Here is a 21,001-nt window from a genome sequence, read left to right on the forward strand (position 1 = left end):
TCAGCCGACGATGATCTGAGGTTCTTCTAAGTCAAGATTAACCGGCACGGCCGCGGTTCCTGCCTGTACCTGCCGGACTTGTGCCGTGGCACCTTGCCGTGGGCATACGCGGCTAAGCCGAGCCTAACAGACCTCTGTCCTCTCCTGCCACGTGAAAAAGGTGGCAATGAGTTAGGGAAGACTCGCGGTAGGTCAACGAGGGACTCTTAAGTCCCTCCTATCGTACACCGCGGCAGAGAAACCCAGCCTGGGAACGGGGCAAAAAGGAGCAAATTCTTTCCAAAAGCACAAATTTACTTGAAAAAAAAGAAAAGGTTGGGTTAAACCAGCCCATCTCTCTCAAACGCGAAGGAAAACGGATCGAGGATTAAAACTCGCTAAAAGAAGCCAGCGCGTGGAGGACACGGGTCCATCCCGGTGGCTGGGACTGAGCTTCACCGGTGCCCACGCCGCAGCTACAGGTACCTGCGGGTCAAACCCTGGGACCTGTGATTTAAAACTTTAAATTAAACCCAGGTGCCTGCGAATTAAACCCAGGTGCCTGCGAATTAAACCCATGTGCCTCTGCATTAAACCCAGGTACCTCTGAATTAAACCTGCAAATTAATCCCACGTAATTTTGAATTAAATCCAGGTAGCTGCGGATTAAACCTGGGTACCTACGGATTAAGCCCGGGTAACTCTGAATTAAACCGGGGTACCTTCGAACTAAACCCAGGTATCTGAACTAAACCCAGGTATCTTTGAATTAAACCCAGGTACCTGCAATTTAAAGCCAGGTACCTGTGAATTAATCCCCTGTAACTCTGAATTAAACCCAGGTACTTGCGGATTAAACCCAGGTACCCACGGATTAAGCCCGGGTAACTCTGAATTAAACCGGGGTACCTTCGAACTAAACACAGATATCTTCAAATTAAACACAGGTACCTGCAATTTAAACCCGGGTACCTGCGAATTAATCCCATGCACCTTTGAATTAAATCCAGGTACCTGTGGATTAAACCTGGGTACCCACAGACTAAGCCCGGGTAACTGAGAATTAAACCGGGGTACCTTTGAACTAAACCCAGGTACCTGTGAATTAAACCCAGGTACCTGCAATTTAAACCTGGGTACCTGCGAATTAATCCCATGTAACTCTGAATTAAATCCAGGTACCTGCGGATTAAACTTGGGTACCCACGCATTAAGCCCGGGTAACTCTGAATTAAACCGGGGTACCTTTGGACTAAACCCGGATATCTGTGAACTAAACCCTGGTATCTTCAAATTAAACCCAGGTATCTGCAATTTAAACCCGGGTACCTGCGAATTAATCCCCTGTACCTTTGAATTAAATCCAGGTACCTGCAGATTAAACCTGGGTACCCACGGATTAAGCCCGAGTAACTCTGAATTAAACCGGGGTACCTTCGAACTAAACCCGGGTACCTGTGAATTAAACCCAGGTGCCTGTAAATTAAACCTGGGTACCTGCGAATTAATCCCATGTAACTCTGAATTAAACCCAGGTACTTGCAGATTAAACCCGGGTACCCACAGACTAAGCCCGGGTAACTCTGAATTAAACCGGGGTACCTTCAAAGTAAACCCGGGTATCTGCGAATTAAACCCAGGTGCCTGCGAATAAATGCGGGGTACCTCTGAATTAAACCCGGGTACTTTTAAACTAAAACCAAGTACCTGTGATTTAAACTCAGGTATTTCCGAATTAAACCCGGGTACCCAGGAATTAAACCCGAGGGATCTTCAACTCTGAGACGCCACGGAGTCCTAGCCCATTATTAACCCAGGCTTATGTTAACGCCGCTCCTCCTAAAGACAGAACCGGTAACTCGTTAGCCGAAGCACTTAAAAGATTTGCCGAAAGCAGCTCCGCAACCCCAGGAACGGGTTTTCCAGCATTGCTGAGCCAGCTCTAACCCCGACTTTTAATCTTTAATGCACTGTAACCGCGCCGCCGAAGCCTTGAGCAAGCTGCAAAGCTTTTGCATTTACGCAACTGCATAAAAGGCGCAGGTAAATGCAATTTTCCTTTGGGAAATTTCAGAAGAAAAGCAAAATTAGCGACGGCGAACTAACTGAGGCTCAGATTTAATTGCTGACGGTTTAATCGCTACTATTAATTATTGCACCTGCGGGATTTCTCCCCCCGACCGGTCTTTCGGGGGTCCTGGGAAGCATCTCCCAACATATCCGGGGGATAAAACAACCCCGCTCAGCCGAGCGGCGAGGATGAACGTGCGGAGCCTAGGTTTGCCGTTAAATAACCCCACATTTGGTGCCTACCAAAAATAAGCCAGGTTTTAAGTTGCCCAGTAGGGCAACAACCCGGCTAAACCGCGGTCCAGCCCAAGCGCCGACGCTTGAAGCCGGGAGAAGCATCCGAGATGCTCGGAGAGCTCGTTCCCGGCCGTTTGCCAGCAAAAAAACCCTACCTAGATGCTTCCAGGACGGAGTTCGGAGCCATTTGCATCCATTAATTGCTAATTACAACAAGTTAAACCGGAATAACCCTCTCGATCGGCGGCTCCGGTTTCTCAGAGCTCAAGGCAAAGGCTCAGTCCCATCTCCTACGCCACAAAACCGGTATTAGGATATTTTTTTCTCCCTTTGAAGCCTCCTATTTTCGGAGTTTCAGCAGATTTTCAGCAAAACGCTCCCGATTTAATAAAAGAACAGGTTTAATTGCCAGCTACGCGGAGGGACGGAGACGTCGCATGGGTTCGAGTGGGCGAAATGAAAATAATTCCCGTTTTAAAAGCTCTGGGTTGCAAAAAAGCAAGAAGCAGCTCACGGGAGCCGCTGCTGAGCAGCAAAACCCCACTTTAAAGAGAATAAAACGGAGTTGGAATTAATTACAATTAATTCTAGTTTATCATTTCATCGCGCCCGCATTTGCTTATACGCATTAGCATTAACCGCCTCGGTTTTTTTTACAATAAACCCAAGCAAACGCAAAACTCAAGGTAAAAAAAATCCACGTTATCGACGTTCGCCGCTCATTTTAAAATCACAAATATCCATCGCACAAAGGAATTCCACCGTACGGCGGCTCAGGGGGCAAATAAAAGCCTCGCTAATAGAAAATACGATCCTCAAGATGCCAGATTTTATTAAAAATGGCAGGGCAAATTCTGAAGCTTGCCAGCAAATTTGACATCGAATTCTCCGCTGAAGCCAGCGCAGGCATTGCGACGACTATCCTCCCGGGAAAAAAGAAAGATATGCATATTTTACCACAGCAAAACTAACCGCCCCGTCCCGCTCAGCGTCGTTAAATTAACGTCATCGTCAACGCACCGTGTCAAAAATACGTCTTAAAACATCTTAAAAGGTCTTTTAAAACGTCTTAAAAGGCCTTAAAGCAGCTCAAAACATCTTTTAAAACATCTTAAAATGTCTTAAAGCATCTTAAAAAGTCTTTCAAAAGGGCTTAAACATCTCAAAGTGTCTTAAAAGGCCTTAAAGCAGCTCAAAATATCTTTTAAAACATCTTAAAATGTCTTAAAGCGTCTTAAAATGTCTTAAAGCATCTTAAAATGTCTTTCAAAAGGGCTTAAAACATCTCAAAGTGTCTTAAAACGTCTTAAAAGGCCTTAAAGCAGCTTAAAACATCTTTTAAAAGGTCTTAAAATGTCTTAAAGCATCTTAAAATGTGTTTCAAAAGGGCTTAAAACGTCTCAAAGTGTCTTAAAAGGTCTTAAAGCATCTTAAAACATCTCCAAGCATCCTGAAAGGTCTTTGGAAAGGTCTTAAAAGGTCTTAAAACACAACTTCAAAGTGATTCAACGGCAACGTTGCCAATGGAGACGGAGAAGATCTGCGGAATATTGGGCAAATCCCTGCGGTCGAGGGTTTTCTCCGTGTATTTCATCAGAAAGGGAGAAAGAAATGGTTTAGGAGAGCGAAAACCCATCGGCATTGGAAATTAATTGAATAAAATAGATGAAATCTCTTAATTCACCTCCTACCCAAAGCGATCTGGGTCAGCTTCATCCCCCGATGGCGAGATCTCCGGCGTAGACCGAGGGTATCCGTGCCGGAGCCGCGCTGATTAAGCCTTTTCCAAGCACCGGAGCGGGAGCCCAACAAGGATAACGTCGGTCTACGTCGGCCAAATGAATCCTAAATACTCACAGCCGGGACGGCAAACACCGGCGAGACGTCGGATTTGGGGAAAAGTAGCCAAAAAGAAGACAAAAGCATTTAGAAACGCCAACGCAAGAGCAACCCGCGCTCCTCCGCATCCACCGTTTGGGGAGAAACACCCAAAACCGAGCGTTTTCCGCTCCACGGGAGGCCGGTTTTGCCGGAGCGAGCGGCACGGAGGAGATTTTGGGGCCTTTCTAGGTTTTAATTAGTGCTGCTGGTTGAAACGAGAAGGGTTTGGCATCGGCGCATCCCGAAAATTCCCACCTTACGCCTCGCGTCCCCGCCGCCGCGCTCCGGAGGGAATCCCTGAGATCATCCCTATAAATCGTCCCCCGAAATACAACCGCGTCGAGGATCCCGCTATCCGGTTGCGGATCCATCCTCGGCTTTGGGCGGGGAAAAAAAGAGAATTTTAAATAAAAGGCAATTTGGGGATTTGCAGCGGATGGGTTTAGCGGGGAAGTTTTATCGGATGGGTTCGGTTTGGAAACGGGCCGCCGGGCTCAAGGCTCTGGATTTGGGATGAGCTGGTGTCGGCCCAGGTTAACGCTACGCCAGGTGGGGTGAATAAACCCGGTTGCTCCGGTTTATTCTGGCTGATGCGCTCGTGAGCTTGGCAGAAATAACGATAAATTGGGTAAGAACTGGTTTAAGAGCATAAATAGGGCAGGTTTTGCCTGCCCCCACCAAGCCAGGGGAGAGTTTAGCACCGAATAATTTAATTTTCCGATGGCCGAGAGTCGCCCCGAAACGCTGCAGCGAAACCTTTCAACCTCCTGGAAGAAAACAAAAGCCCGATTCCATCAAAAACACGTTCAAGTAGGTAAATATGTTCAAAGCTATCAGATTCCGGACTTATCCCAGACAAACGCATCCCTAAAAAGGGGAGGATCGCTGGGAAGCGCTGTCAGCGCCGGCTCAAAGGCGAGTCCGATCGATCCTGCTTTTTTTTCGGAGGTTTATTTTCATTTTGGGGGGACTTGCGCTCTTTTTTGCAGTGCTGTTTGCCCTACGCACCCAACCCAGCTAGGAAAAGAAATCCGGATTCTTTTCCGTGCATCTCCTCATTTCCCAACCCCTTAAGTCTTACCGTTGACTTAAGTGCTGGGATAAGCCCAGCTTAACCTCCAGAGTCCAAGCCGAGAGGAGGAAAAACCAGCTTTAAGCGACGGCACAAGCTTTGCTTCCCTAAAACCAAGGAGGGAACGCTAGCAAGGAAAGCCTAATCCTTAAGACGAACGTGAGAACAGCCTAACTTAAGCCCGAACGATGGCGGCACGAGGGAGAAGAGTTACGCAGCCGCCGCTCCGGTGATTTAAAATTGTAAAATTCAATTTTAAATCGGTTTTAAGCGAGACCTGCCCGTAAAAATAAGGCTTTTACACGTCAAACCCCCTTTCCTCCGTCTTTCTCCGCCCTCTGCGGCGCAAGCGGTGCCGGTGAGAACGGTTTATATCTCTTTTTTGAGTGAAAAATACAGCGTTTTTCTAAAAATACCGATCTAGGGCATTCAGCAGACAAGGAGCTACCTCGGCGCACGCTGGGTTTTTGGCTCCCGCGCTCGCGTCCAAGTTCAGCAAGGAAAAGCTTATGAAAAAATCATCGGCGTCGGGCTTAAGAACCGCCAGAGACAACATCGCTACCGCCAAGTTGTCCGTGCCGAGCCCAAAGCCGAGCGCCGTGCGGCTGCGTAGAGCGTTTTTTGTCGTGATAAAGGCCAACAAAAAAAAAAAAAAGAAAAAGAAGAAAAAAAAAAAAAAAAGAAAAAAAAATTAAAAGACCGAGCCAGGAATGAAAACATATTTATTTATACAGAAAACCAGGTCTAGGACTGAGTCGTTAAATAAGCTGCGTCTAACCTGTTTCTGAATCTTCGCTGTCGGAGGAGCTGGACTCGCTGGTGCTCTCAGACTCTGAGGAGGAGAACCCCTTCATTTTAGAGGAACCAGCAATTACATCCACTTTCTCCGCTGCAAGAAGACAACAGTACGACATCGTTAAAGGATCATTAACAACTGATCGTTAATAATTTATTCCTGCCCGGTGCTGCCTGCTCCTCCCCTACCGACACCAGCGGCCGCCCCGGGGGCTGCGCAAGACCCGCGGCGGCCGGCTATTCCCGCCGAAGGGCTGAGCCGAGCTTTAATCCTGCGTCTCGGCTTATTTCTCTCGCCGGTTTGAACTAGCGGGGGTCTCGGAGGTCTTTGGGGTGATGATTTTTGACGGGGTGTCGCCTTGCGTCGCCATCCGAAGCGGGACGGGGACACACCGATGGGCGCCAGTTGGGATTTAAGCCCGGCCTAGCAGACGTCCGGCTGCACGGCACGCGCCCGCTTGCTCGAGCAAGGTCGTTCTTTGTCCTAAACCCCTCCGGGGTAGATAGGCCTGGCTTTACCCAGCCGCTTTAGGCTGGCCTAAGCCCAGAGGGGTCTTGGCCTGCAGCCAGCCGGGAGCCGGTGCTTAATCCCGCGTGGCTGCGGGATACGGGGCTGAAAACTCCCTCATTTTTATTTTAGCTGCCTCGATTTGCTGGTCTGAGGAGGTGGCAGGAGGCCGAGGCAGTGGAAAAGGATAAAATCCCCTTTTTTAATAGCTTAAATCAAAATAAAACCGGGCAGCCACAGCCTAGGAGCTGCTCAAGCCGCGGCTGGACCCCTTTGCTAAACCCCTCAGCTACAGGAAAATATAAAATATCGATGTTTTGCTCGGGTACGGAAGGACGAAGAAACCTTCCAGGATTCGGGCGGGTTTGTTTTCCGCTCGGATTTATCCCGGGAAGGAACCGCTGCCCCTTCGGCCCCGGGAAACCCAGAGATTCCCTTCCAATTCCCTTATTTCGCCCCCGGCCGCTGCCGCGTCCCCTTTTGCTGGGGGCGATTTACGTAAAAAAGCGTTTATCTGCTCTTGGGTCATGAATAAATACGTGCATTTATTGGAGAAAGATGTATTTTAAAATATATTATCAATAAAAATGGGCGTAAATTAGATTTAAACTAGATTTTAACTGGATTTTAACTAGATTTAAACTAGATTTTAAACTAGATTTTAAATAGATTTAAACTAGATTTAAACTAGATTTTAAATAGATTTAAACTAGATTTTAAATAGATCTAAACTAGATTTAAACTAGTTTTTAAACTAGATTTTAAACTAGATTTTAAATAGATTTAAACTAGATTTAAACTAGATTTTAAATAGATTTAAACTAGATTTTAAATAGATCTAAACTAGATTTAAACTAGTTTTTAAACTAGATTTTAAACTAGATTTTAAATAGATTTAAACTAGATTTAAACTAGATTTTAAATAGATCTAAACTAGATTTTAAATAGATCTAAACTAGATTTAAACTAGTTTTTAAACTAGATTTTAAACTAGATTTTAAATAGATTTAACTATATTTAAACTAGAGTTAAAACTAGATTTAAACTAGATTTTAAATAGATCTAAACTAATTTAAACTAGTTTTTAAACTAGATTTTAAATAGATTTAAACTAGATTTTAACTAGATTTTAAACTAGATTTTAAATAGATTTAACTCTATTTAAACTAGAGTTAAACTAGATTTTAAATAGATTTAAACTAGATTTAAACTATATTTAAACTAGATTTAAATTATATTTTAAATAGATTTAAACTAGATTCAAACTATGCTTTAAATATATCTAAACTATATTTAAACTACCTTTAAAATATATTTAAACTAGATTTAAATTATATTTATATATATTTAAAGTATATTTAAACTATATTTAAAACATATTTAAAATAGATTTAAAGTATATTTAAACTATATTTAGAACATATTTAAACTAGATTTAAACCATGGTCAAACTATATTTAAACTATCTTCAAAATATAAACTATATTTAAAATATATTTAAAACCTATTTAAAAGATACTTAAACTATATTTAAAATGCATTTAAAACGTATTTAAAAGCTATTAAAATAGATTAAAAGATTAAAATCGATTGAAATGGATTCAAGTATATCAAAATATATCAAAATATATCAAAATATATCAAAATGTATCAAAATAGCCATTAAAAATTAACCCCGGGTGTATTAAAAAAGGGGGAAACCCCCTCCTCGGCCTCCAGAAGCGGAGGTGCCGCAGCCCCTCGGCCCGAATCCCTGCTCCGCGTCCGACGTCCGTCGGGAACGCCGGCCTCCCGCCACGCCGAGGGGGCGGAACCGCCCCGGCCCAGAGCTCCGCCGCTCGGCACTGGCTTTCATAAAGCCGGATCGAAACGCGCGCCTCGCGGCTCTCCGGCGAGGTATTCATTGGAACGAAAATAAGGATATTTAGAGGGAATTTGGGAATTAGCGGTTTCGTATCGGCCCCGCCCAAATTCCGGCCCCACCAAATTCCGGCCCGGCGGCAGGATTTAGCGCGCGTCTTGCCGAGTCGTGAGGGAACAGCGGCTCTTCGAGAAAATCCTCTTTTTCACTGGACAAACACCCGCACCCGGCTTTTTTTCCACCCGGCTCTGCCTCGAGCCTGGGAAACCATCGCTGGATTAAGGAGAAAAAACCGGGTTTGAGGTTAAAAGCTACCTTGAGGTTTCCTCTTCTTCCGTAAACACGACGTGACGTATCTCTCCAGCTCCCGCAAGGTGGATGGTTTTAACGTCTCAAAGTCGATCTCGATCTCGTCGGGATTGGAGTTTTTGAGGGAGGGTTCTCTCGACTGGATGATATGGACGACGCGGCCCAGTTTCTCACCGGGGAGTTTATTAATGTCCAAGCTCAGCTGCCTCTTCTCCTCGTAGGACATGGGCTTGCACTTCTCCTCCTCCTCCGACTCGTAGGCTGGAGGGGGCTTGCTGTTCTTCACCGGCACCGGCTCCTTCTTACTACTTAAGAACAAGCATAAACCGTTACTAAGGCACACGCCGAAAAGCTGCCGCTTGGGTCTAAGCGCTTAAGCGCGACCGCTAAATCGCCCTGGTTTTCCTTGCCAGCCTGGAAACGAGCGGCTTTTTTAGCTCGAGCTTGGGGCTCAATCACGAGGCTGGGACACAGAAAGCTGAGCTCAACCCGCTGGTAGACAAAATCCACTGTTAGACTAGAAGGCTGGGCTCGAGCTGCTGTTAGATGTGAGAGCCGGGCTCAACGTGTCCTTAGACAAGAAGGCTGGGCTTAACCGACTGTTAGAGAAGAAGGCTGAGCTCAGTCTACTGTTAGAGAAGAAGGCTGAGCTCAGTCTACTGCTAGACAAGAAGGCTGAGCTCAAGCTGCTGTTAGACATGAAAGCTGGGCTCAACCTGTTCTTAGACAAGAAGGCTGAGCTCAAGCTGCTGTTAGACAAAATCTACTGTTAGACAAGAAGGCTGGGCTCAACCTGCTGTTAAGACAAGTAGGCTGAGCTCAATCTACTGTTAGACAAGAGCTGAGCTCAACCTGCTGTTAGACAAGAAGGCTCAACTCAATCTGCTGTTAGACATGAAAGCTGGGCTCAACCTGTTCTTAGACAAGAAGGCTGAGCTCAACCTACTGTAAGACAAGAAGGCTGGGCTCAGTCTACTGTTAGACAAGAAGGCTGGGCTCAACCCACAGTTAGACAAGAAGGCTGGGCTCAACCTGCTGTTAGCCATGAAAGCTGAGCTCAAGCTGCTGTTAGACAAAAAGGCTCAACTCAATCGGCTGTTAAGACATGAAAGCTGGGCTCAAGCTGTTCTTAGACAAGAAGGCTGAGATCAACCCGCTGTTAAGACAAGAAGGCTGGTCTCAACCTGCTGTTAGCCATGAAAGCTGACCTCAATGCACTGTTAGATAAGAGAGCTGAGCTCAACCTGCTGCAAGAAGGCTGAGCTCAAGCTGCTGTTAGACAAGAAGGCTCAACTCAATCTGCTGTTACACATGAAAGCTGGGCTCAACCTGTTCTTAGACATGAAGGCCAAGCTCAACCCGCTGTTAAGACAAGAAGGCTGGGCTCAACTCACTGTTAGACAAGAAAGCTGAGCTGAACCTGCTGTTAGACAAGAAGGCTAGGCTCAAGCTGCTGTTAGACAACAAAGCTGAGCTCAACCTACTGTTAGACAAGAAGGCTTAACTCAATCTGCTGTTAGACTCCCAAAGCTGAGCTCAACCTGCTGTCAGACACCCAAAGCTGAGCTCGACCTGCTGTCAGACACCAAAGGCTCAGCTCAATCTGCTGTTAGACACCCAAGGCTGAGCTCAACCTCCTGTCAGACACCCAAAGCTGAGCTCAACCTCCTGTCAGACACCCAAGGCTGAGCTCAACCTGCTGTCAGACACCCAAAGCTGAGCTCAACCTGCCGTCGGACACCCAAGGCTGAGCCACCCGTCCCAGCGCTCGCTCCCCCAGAGATGAGCGGCTCCAGGAGGCAATTTGGAAAAGCAGGAGCCGCTGCGGAGCGGAATTCCTTCCATCTGCACTTACACGGACCAAAGCTCAACCCATGCTGCCCGTTTCTCGCCGGGAAAGGCAAGAGCTCGGGCTGTTTCGAGCCTGACGCCACGTGCGGAGAAGTAAAACCCAGCATCCGTCAAAAAATAGGTTCAGAAGGAGAGAAAAAAACCCGGCTCCGGGGACTCCTCGACGTCACCGTCGGGGTTCTCTACACCGATAAAACCGACGGAGGGAGATTTGCAGAGATTTATCCCACCACGTGCAGCAGAGGCAGCGCTAACGCAGTAAAATAAATGAAGTCGGGGTAGAAAATCCCCTCAGAATGAGAAAGGATGAGGTTAATGGTGTCAGAGACGGTCCGTTGCCCTAAAATAACCCGCTGCCGCGCCCGCCGGGGCTTGGTCAAAGTCTGGACCCACTGAACGCACGCTCCGAGATCTCGTTATTTCCTTCTTTCTTAATTTCATCTGATTACGGCTAAATAAGCCAAACCAACTCCTTTTCGCCTCGGGTTAAATACCAAGATCCTGCCTCCCCTCCGAGCCGGCAGCTGACGAGCGGTAAAGACTCGGCTGTCGCCATCTTACCTCTCAATTTAAAACCTTCCAAAAAAAGGGAGAAGGAGGAAAAATTTATGGGATTCGAGGGTTTGAGATCCACCAGAGCGACTCCACGGGCTGGTTTTTTTTCCCCCCTCTCTCCTGTACTGAGCGCGTTCCCAGCAGCCCCGAAAAACGAAGCGTGAACTCAAGGTTGGGACTCGACCCCGAGCAAGGCCCGCGTCGGCCCTAGCCAAGGCGTTCCTCGTCAAGAATCCTGTGCATAATTAAGTTCATTAGCAAAAGTATACGCGCCGGGAGGTCAAGGGGATTACGTGGGGGGCTGACCTGGAGGTACTGCTGTTGCTGTTGCTCTTCTTCGCCTTCTTGGGCGGCGGCTCCTTGGCTTTGCTTTTCTTGGCGTCTTCCAGCTCCTCCTTCTTTTTGTGCTTCTCCTTCTTCTTCTCCTTCTTGTCTTTCTCTTTTTTCTTTGGTTTGTTCTGCTGCGGCTGGGACAGGGCCGCAAGCTGTTCGTGCACTGCTTTCAGCTGAGAGGCAGACAAACAAAATCAAGATATTTTTACCCGGCACCTCCTCCTCTTCCATATTAATTCATTTTTTTCTCCACTCCAGCGCTTTCTTATCTTAATTAAGTCAGTTCTTCCCGCTTTTCATCACACTGCCGTTATTCTGTATTAAATTATCGACCGCTGCCAGCAGGCGCCAACCTCTTGCGGGGGATTTCTCCCCGCGCGGGCAGCAGCGGGCGGCTCGCGGCGTCAGCGCTAGCGATGCTTTAATTCCCAGCGCTAAGGATGCCGGGAACAGGGAGGACAGGGAGAAACGGCGACGGCCCTGGAGTTCGGGCAGCCCTGGAGTGTCCCTGCCTGCTCTGGGGTGCCCCTGCCTGCTCCAGGGTGCCCCTGCCTGCGCCAGGGTGCCCCTGCCTGCTCTGGGGTGCCCCTGCCTGCTCCAGGGTGCCCTGCCTGCTCCAGGGTGTCCCTGCCTGCTCAGGAGCATCCCTGCCTGCTCCGGGGTGTCCCTGGCTGCTCAGAGGTGTCCCTGCCTGCGCTAGGGTGTCCCTGCCTGCGCTGGGGCCTCTGCCTGCTCCGAGGTGTCACTGCCTGCTCAGGAGCATCCCTGCCTGCTCAGGGGTGTCCCTGCCTGCACTGGGGTGTCCCTGCCTGCTCAGGAGCACCCCTGCCTGCTCAGAGGTGTCCCTGCCTGCTCAGGGGTGTCCCTGCCTGCTCAGAGGTGTCCCTGCCTGCTCAGGGGTGTCCCTGCCTGCTCAGAGGTGTCCCTGCCTGCTCAGGGGTGTCCCTGCCTGCACTGGGGTGTCCCTGCCTGCTCAGGAGCACCCCTGCCTGCTCAGAGGTGTCCCTGCCTGCTCAGGGGTGTCCCTGCCTGCACTGGGGTGTCCCTGCCTGCTCAGGAGCGTCCCTGCCTGCACTGGGGTGTCCCTGCCTGCTCAGGGGTGTCCCTGCCTGCGCTGGGGTGTCCCTGCCTGCTCAGAAGACACCACCCAAGTGCAGACAGCAAATTCCTGCCGTCGGGGACCATCTCGTGTGTCCTAACAGCAAGGACCGCCCTGAAAAGCGCCGATTCCTTCGTGCATCGCTTTAAAACGACCAATTTTGGAGCAGCTGAGGGTCACTACCACACAACCAGAAAGCCTACGGCTCGGGCAACGTCCCCGAGGCCACCAAGTCCAAGAAGGACACGCCAGCCAGCCCCGATCCATCAGGAGGGAGGCGGTACCTGTTCCTGGAGCTCCGCTAACCGCTGAGCTCGCTCTTCCTCGGAGTCATCCGACGAGCTGTCGCTGTCGGAGGAGCTGTCGCTGCTGCTGTCGCTGGACGAAGGGGGAGCCACCTTGGTGGGAGGCGGCACCACCACCGGAGAAGAAGCTGGAATCACAGGTTCTTCTGGTTCATCCGGCATCTTGGCGAAGCGCATCTCGAACACGTCCTGAAAACGGAGGGGAAAAATAAAATACAGGGGAAAAATAAAATACGGGGGGAAAAAATAACGCAAGGTTTGGCAGAGTAGGGTACCACAAGCGTGGCTGCGATCCCCCGGGTGTTCCCTACGCATCTGTGGTCTCTCCCCAACCAACACCACGATGCCGCGTGTCGCAGACAAGATAATTTCCGGAATGCTCCAAATCCGCTTGGAATTTTGACCGTCTTCAAGATGGTTTTGGGGGAAAAAATTACCAGCAAGAAGGACAAGACTCATTTAAAAGCCGCATCAGCCACGTTCTTGAGATTGCCTACGTCTTCTTCCGTTATCCTCAAGAGCGAGGGATGCGAAACCGGTTTCGTCCCAGTTTATCCCAGTGATTTTCTCCTAAAGCCTGATCTGAAAATCCATTTCCATTTAAAGCCAAGACAAGGCAGACAAGGCGGGAAAGCCTGCTTAAATTTAGAGCCTGGTTATATTTCTCGGTGCCTGTTGACTTCACGTGAAGGACGGGTTTTGAGCGTGGTTTTTTAGTTTCCCAGAAGAGGAACTTGCACCCAAAAAGAGATTTTTTTCCCCTAAGGTGCCACCTTGTGAAGGGCGAAGCACTTGCAGACAAAAAAATGCCGTTTTTTTGCATCTCCTACAAGGCGAGACCTGAAAACGGGCTCGGTTCACCTGCTTTTAGGTGTTTAGAAGTCAGGTATTTATTTCTGAGCTTAGCAACTCGCCCCAGGCTCCTTTCGGAGCCCGTACGGAGCCCGGCAACTCCCAGAAGATGACTCCGGTGATGGCGGGAAGAACGACCCGAAGGCGGCCCAAGCGTCGGTGTCCACCTCTTCAATACCGAGTCATAAAAATTGAAAAGATTATTTCTCCTCCCACCCAAAGGTTTGACTTTCCCTCTCCAGTGACTCTTTATTTTTCCGGTTTTCCACCTCCTGGGTGCGTGGCCGTGATCACAACCCACCAGACAAGACCCGCCGTTTATTTCTAAAACCCAACGGACTGCAAATACGAAGCGGGTGTGCGTTCACGTAGATTTACACGACTTCTCCAAAATCCTTCAGCAAGTCCAACGCCCCGCGATACCGAACCGCGCTGCTTTAACTCGGCGCTCGAGCGACGTTTTTCCCTCCCGAAGGCTTCCAGCTCCTCCCGTTCAGGCTCATCCTTGCGATTTTAAGGGCCCGTTGGGCTCTCCCCCACCTCGACGTACGTTATTTTTCCACCCTCCTTCCTAAACGCGAGCAGGCGGAGCGCTGCTGGACCGCGTTTCTCCATCCTCAGCCTCCTCATGCCTTTATTCAGGGTTTCTTTTTTCCCCAGCAGCGATGTTTTTCCGGGCGCTGTGGATGTTGTTTTGCTGCTTCCATCTGCTGGCAGAAATGCCGTCGCCTTCATTTACGCGCCCAGGCTCAAATTTCAGGGGAAGGAGCAGAAAATGTTGGAGGAAAGGGAGAGATTTCCCAGCTCCTCCAGCGACGGCATCGTTTATGGGATGACGGAGGCAGCCGCAGCCATTTCTCGCTGATTCACCCCACTTAATGGCTGTTTACACCCTAATTATTGTTTTCCACAAACCAGAAAGTCCGGTGCTTCGTCACCACCGGCAGGCAACGCTACACCACCCTCTAAACTCCATTTTTAAATTCTCTAGGGTGAGAAATAAAACCTTCTTCCTTTTTTTTTTATCTCTACCTAGTCTTTTAACGAACAGGAAGGCTAATTTAAAGTTCCTTTGGGCAAAGTTAAAAAGCCATTTATCAATTTCGATGAATTGCTGGGTTATGAGAAGCAGCTGGGTTACGCGAAGCCCGCGGTGTCCGACGGATCCCTAGGAATCCACTCGGGAAAGGATGGAAGAGAAAAACCCCTGGGAGCAGATAACGCGCTAATTAATGCCTTTTTCATCAAGGATTTGTACTGCTGCTCTTTGGTACGTGGCCGGTCCCGCTGACCCGTCCTCGCTCGGACAAATATCAACCATAAACTTTTCACGAGCCAGCGTTAACCTTGAAAATCCAAGAAATCCTTTTCCGACGATGAAGCAGTAACAAAAAGCAGAAAAACCGAGTTACTGCAGAGGTCGATGTTCCCGGGGCGGAGGGATAACGCAGCAGGCCGCGAGCGGGGCCGCGTCGCTCCTTTACGGGGAACTCAAGTCCAAACTCGAATCCTCGGCCTCGTTTCCAAACCTCAGCAGCGCGCCAGAAACCTCCCTTTTTTGCCGTTTTCTTTCTGAAATCAGTTCTCTGCGGGCGGGAAAAGCAAACGGAGAGGTGCCACCTCGGGCTCAAGCAGGTGGGGAGCGGGATCCAGTTGGTGTGGATCCGTCGCCATCGCCGCTACGGGGCTGCTCTGAAATTTAACGCCCGTTTTCTGGGGATTATTACATTCCAAACCCCACTTTTTTCATCTTTAGGTCAGAAATAAAGTTTCCCGAGTGGTTCCCGAGCCTGTCCACGGGATCGATGCGGGTGAAACCCCGATCTCATACCGCCCTCGGTCCAAACGGCGTTACCCGGTCGCTGAGGATTTTCCCAAATAAAATGGGGTGAAGAAAAGAAAAAGTCACGAGTTTCCATGAAACTTTTCAGCCTGCGATGAGAACGATCGGAATTTCAGATCAGATTCATTCGGCTGCTGGTTCGAAAACGCTCCAAGACGTCGCTTAAAGAGGCCGCAAAGTTCTTCGTTAGACCAAAACGAGAAGAGAAGAGCAGCCAGAGGGCGAGCAGCGCGTTTTCCAGGCATCTGCTCACCATAAAATCCCCCCAAAATAGGCATAAGATGCTGAATTCTACCAAATTCACGCTAAAATCAAGCCGAAACACACATTTACTGCGCAGTCGTCTCAAATTAAACCAGCCCAAACCGGAGCTGTGATTTTATAAAAGCACCAGGAAAAAATACGAGCGTCTAAAAACCGAGGCCGCGCCTCGGAGGCCGCGCGGGCCGGCTCTGCCGCCGCTTCGGCTCCTTGAAGCCTGGTGGCAGCTTCACATCTGGCTCGAAGCGAAACAGCTGGCAGGAAGGTCACGAGCCGCTCTTCTCCTCGACGCTCCTTCGACTTCAGCGGAGGGGGAAGCTGCGTCGCGCGGAGGTTTTTACCCGAGGTTTCCACTTCGCAAAAGCCAACCGAGCTATTAATATCCAATTTCTGCTTTTCTTTGGTTGTTTCTTGAGTCAAACGTCCTGCACCCTAGCAGTTTTTCCCCCAATTTAAGAGCTTTCTCCCCAATTTCATAGCTTTCCTCCCAATTTAACAGCTTTTCCCCCAACCTAATGATTTTTCCCAGCTCTCCGGTGCTTTCTGGTGTAACTCAGATTCCTCCTCAACCCGTTTTCTGAAGGTGAAAGCAAACCACGCCGATTTTCTTCTCCTTTCACGTGGCGAGAGCTCCGCCGCTTCGTCCTTGTCGCGGGAATCGCACTTTTCTAGGCTAATAAAACCTCTTCCCTTACGGATTTGGCTCCCGTGGCCTCACGGACATCTCGCATCCCGGCCTGCGGCCCCTCCTCGCCGCGGTCGAGGCGTCTTTCCGGCATCCGACGCGCAGCTCCGCCTGGATTTTGGGGACTCCGCGGCGGCTCCCAGCCGTTTGGTTGGTATCAAATGTGACGCGGTGAAGTTATTAAGGAGCGACCGAGCGACGTAGGCCAGGAAAGCTTATTGCTTTAGAAAACGCCAACGCAATCCTCCCAAGGCAAAAAAAAAAAAAGGGAAAAATCAGCATTTAAGCGAACGAACTGCCTGAAGTCACGGATACGGGGAACGCCTGAGTGTTTTTAGTGATAGATGTTGAAGTATTTGGGTCAAAAAACCAAATGTAGGAGCTTTTTGTCCCCTCGCAGTGCTTCTCCGCGGCTGCTGCGAGCTCCTTTAGCACCGGCACGAGCTCGGTCTCTCCCAGATCCGCTCGGAACCAAGTGGTTTTCCCCGCTTCGGCCGGGCGACCCCGCGTAGCGGCTCCGAATTACTGAGAAACGAGGGAATGGAGGTGATTTTTTGGAGCGGCGGAGTGTGCGCATTAAGCCGAGCGCTTCACTCGAGACGTGTGGCTTCTTCATCGGCTAGTTAACTAATTTATTCATTCCAAACCCTTCAGGAACGAGCGGAGAGCAGAAAACTTCCCCGTAGGAACGACGGAAGAGGTAATTAGAAAAGCACAACCAAGCAGGTATCGTCACTTCTTTTCTTTCTAGGTGTTTTGGGGAGAAAAGTTGACATTTCAGAGCTGCACTTTATCAAAAAGGTACGAGGACACGAAAAAGACACTATTAAACAAAATAAGTTTCAAGAAGGAAATTGGGCTGAGTCAGCTCAATCCTTGTATCACCGCCACAGCAAAAAGTATCATTTTTTTACCGTTATCTACCACGCTGGCGGGTTTTTACGTTATTTCAAGACTACGTGGGCCTTACGCTGGAAAAAGAAGTCAAAGAGAGACGCCGGCGCTCATCAAAAACCGAAGTGGGTGGCGACGCCGCGCGTCCTTACCTGCAGTTTCCGTGCCATGGCCACCACCTCGTGATCAGCGGGGTTGTACTTATAGCAATTGGAGAACATCAATCGTACGTCCGCCGCGAATTCCTGAGCATCTCGGTATTCCCGGTTCTCCAGTTTAGACTAGAAAGGAGGAGAGAATAAAAAACAAACAAAAAACTCTCCGCTATTAACAGCGCAAATCCAAAAAAAACGGATCGAGTGAATGAATACGGCCCCGTGGCGCCCGCGGATTTCACGCACCCGTTTGCTCCCTACGCCGGAACGCTTAATTTTGGTCAAATGAGGGATTGCGGTTGGTTTATAAAAAATTGGAGCCGACTACGGGCGTCTTCGGTGACGTTCAGAAGAGGACCACGTGCTCTCCAAGCCACCTTCTCGCCGTCTACGCGGCTGACAGCAGCCAGGCGGTTTGGATGCAGAACTGACCGGGGAGAAGAGCGGTGGTGAAGGCCGGGAGGATGAACCCTGGCTCTACCTGACCTCAACCAAGAAGGGCTGAACCTCCGCGTGCGCCCGAGATCGTGCGTTAGCAGAAGAACAAGGTGGGCTTCGCTCAGATCGTTCCCCTAGAAGAGCTCAGGAGTTGTTTTAACGGCGCAGCCTGGTTGGAGGGACAGAGGACACCAGGATGGTCCTCCACCCAACGATGGAAGATGATTTTGTTGACGTAGGGGACAGGATTCAACCATTTCACCTGCTTTCAACCACCAACCCTTCCTCCAGGAACCAAGCTGGTGTCTCTAGAGCTTGGCCCTCCACCCTAGGAGGGCACGGACCTCTCCTATGGCTACCTGCTCCTCTCCCAAGCCTCCGTGGAGCTGGGAGGACCAATCCGGGTGGAGACAGCCTTGAGATGACCCCCTCATCCCCCCCAAACGCCACGTCCAGCTGTGGCAACGCCAGCTGAGCCAAGAGAAGCTTCACGCCTCTTTCTCCCTCCCTGGGAAAGCGAGGTTGAGTTGGACAACTGAAAGACAAAGAACGCTCAACAGCTGTCCCGGCAACATCTGCCAAGGGTGACCTCAGACAGACGGCGCTGCCAGACAGTTGGGCAGCGAGATGTACGGGCAGCTACGGACGTGCAAGACCTAACGCTCATCGCCGGCCAGGCCGGAGGAGAAAGGAGAAAGCCAAAGCCAAGAACTGAAGTCGGCGTCGCCAAGGTTTGGCCCACCGAGACCCTACAGGTCCGAAACACCGTGACAAAGGAAGAGCCGCGATCCTCGTTGCCTTCGGCCCCGGTGCAACCTCGGCGAGGAGCGGGCTGCGGGAAGGGAAAATTCAGTCCTCTGGTTTTAAAACGCAGGCCCAAACTGGGCGAAGCAGGAGTTAGAGCTAAGCTTAAACTCTTTGCACGCGAGTTCATCCCATAGCTACACAGTTAAGACTTCTAAATAACAAATTAAGGTTTGGTAACTAAAAAGTTCAAGACTTTTAAATAAGGAATTACGGTTTCCTAGCTAAAAAGCAGACTTCTAAATCGTGAATGAACATTTCAAGGGGAAACGTGGAACGTTTGCAGTCGCTCTTTAAAATGAAGCGACTCCAATCATGAATTAACGTTTCAAGGGGAAACGTGAGTGAATTCGCAGTCGCTCTTTAAAACGAAGCAAATTTCAAGGGGAGGGAACTACCTGTGCTGAACAGAAGACTGATTTAGACAGACAACTTCAGAAAGACGGGCCTTTATTTTAAAAAGAATTGAAAATGGGCTTGCTTTAAATCAAATCCTCTTATTGCTGTGATTTCTGCTCTCTGAGGCCATCTCCTGGGCTAAAAAAAAAAGGGTAGATTTATACAGTAATGGAAATTTTCTATAAAAAAACCCGTGCGAGCGTTTCCTAAGAGCCCTTCTGGAAGGATGCCGGCTTGTTTGTTTTTCCCAAATGTCAGGATAACAGCAAGAGGCGAAGAAGAGAGACCGAATGTACCAGAACCCCACGGCCAAAATAAATCTGGCAGACCCATGAAGACGCCTGGTGCGCACGCGCGGGGAGAAAATGACGTTTTTCCTACTCAGACCCCCACCTCCCCCTTCCTATAAACCTGAGCTTACTTTGATTGTGCTCAGATCCATGGGATGTTTAATGATATCGCAATAATCGTGCAGTCCCAGTGCTTCCACGTCCACAGGTTTGTAGAAGGGCCAGGCGTAGGCAGCGTGTTTCTTGGCGAACATCTCTTTGATGATGCCGCTGCAGTATTTTAACTGCTCGGATATTTTGCTACTCTTTTCTACCACGTGTTGTTGAGAGTCTGGGACATCCTTCTTTGGAGGCTTCACCGGGCGGCTGCTTTCCCGACGCGGTCCCAACTTGGTGGACTTGGGTTCGGCGGGCAGCGATGACGATTCATGAATTGGGTCGATGGTCGTTGGTGTCGTGGTGTCTGCTTTCCTCTTCACCCCTTTTTTTGTCTATAACCGAGCAAATAAAGCAATATTACTTTTGGCATCAGACTTTTGGCTTCAATCGAGTTGCGTTTCTTGTAGCGTTGACTCGGATTGGCCATCGCTAGTGACTCAAGCCTCACGGCAACGCTACGAGAAGGACGCTGGAAGCCTTTCCAAAAATATTCAGGTATTGTTGACCTGTACCGAGCTCTACAGAAAACCAGAGGGATCATCTCTGTCATACCAGCAAAGGTCAAGGGCGTGAGTCACTTCAGCAAGCCAAGATTTTCTTCCCGAGTCATACAAAGCTCAAGTCAGGACGGTTTTAAGGAGGATGAACGTGGTTTCCACGCAAACCTGGGTGGAATTCATCACGTCTGACTTAAACCGGTGTCAGAGGGGGTCACCGTAGGCTCCTCACGTTTCTCAAAACATGAATTTTTTGACCAAACTGCGGCCGTTCCCCTTAAAATGAGACTCCGGCGGCAAAGCAAAGGGCGACCACTTGACCACCCGCAACATTGCTACGCCAGATAATTTAAGGTCTCACGTTAAGATAATTAAGGAATCACTCACCTTCACGGGCTGGGCGGGTGTTGGGATAACGGGAGGGTGAGGCTGGATGGGCTGGGGAGCCGGGGCCGGCGGCGCGGGGGCCTGGGGAGCAGGCGGAGGCGGCGCAGGAGGTTGAGGAGGCACCATCGTCATTACCGGGGTCTGGACGATGAGGTCGGGGGTGACGGAAGGAAAGGAATGAGTCGTCTGCACGGACTGGAGGTTTTGCTGCGGCGCCTGCGTCTGCGCCGGGGACGATGCTTGGGTTGCGTTCGGTACCGTGGATGATCCTGGTTTGGATGTCACTGCCAAGAGAAAAGAAAGAAAAGGTTGCTTCTCTCTTCAAATGTCATTGTTTTAATGGGAAAACCAATATTTCGCAATAACACCATTTAAAGAACATTGCTCATTAGATCATTAATTTCTTGCGGGTCCCGTTCTTGAGCAACCAGTCAGGGACAAACGTTCGCCAAGTTTTCCTTCACGAGGATTATTTTTACGGC

General features: G+C 49.4%; 1 protein-coding gene across 13 annotated transcripts in view; it reads right to left on the reverse strand.

Moving 5' to 3' along the window:
- BRD4 (bromodomain containing 4) overlaps positions 1-21,001 on the reverse strand; it is an 84,739-nt gene that overhangs the window by 15,702 nt on the left and 48,036 nt on the right. For 12 of the 13 annotated variants that reach the window (XR_014230538.1, XM_082334031.1, XM_082334026.1 and 9 more), the window contains 7 exons: positions 20,520-20,803; positions 19,608-19,967; positions 17,543-17,671; positions 12,835-13,044; positions 11,425-11,624; positions 8,719-9,020; positions 6,018-6,128 (listed from right to left, as the gene is read on the reverse strand). Coding sequence is in view for 12 of the 13 variants with exons in the window: in XM_082334031.1 (XP_082190157.1) it covers positions 6,018-6,128; positions 8,719-9,020; positions 11,425-11,624; positions 12,835-13,044; positions 17,543-17,671; positions 19,608-19,967; positions 20,520-20,803 (1,596 nt within the window). In the remaining variant the exon portion in view is untranslated. The remainder of the gene's footprint in view (positions 1-6,017; positions 6,129-8,718; positions 9,021-11,424; positions 11,625-12,834; positions 13,045-17,542; positions 17,672-19,607; positions 19,968-20,519; positions 20,804-21,001) is intronic. The other variant, XM_082334021.1, reaches the window with a different exon arrangement.

The sequence above is a fragment of the Platalea leucorodia genome, assembly GCF_965183815.1.
Source record: "Platalea leucorodia genome assembly, chromosome: 29".
Taxonomy (NCBI): Eukaryota; Metazoa; Chordata; class Aves; order Pelecaniformes; family Threskiornithidae; genus Platalea; species Platalea leucorodia.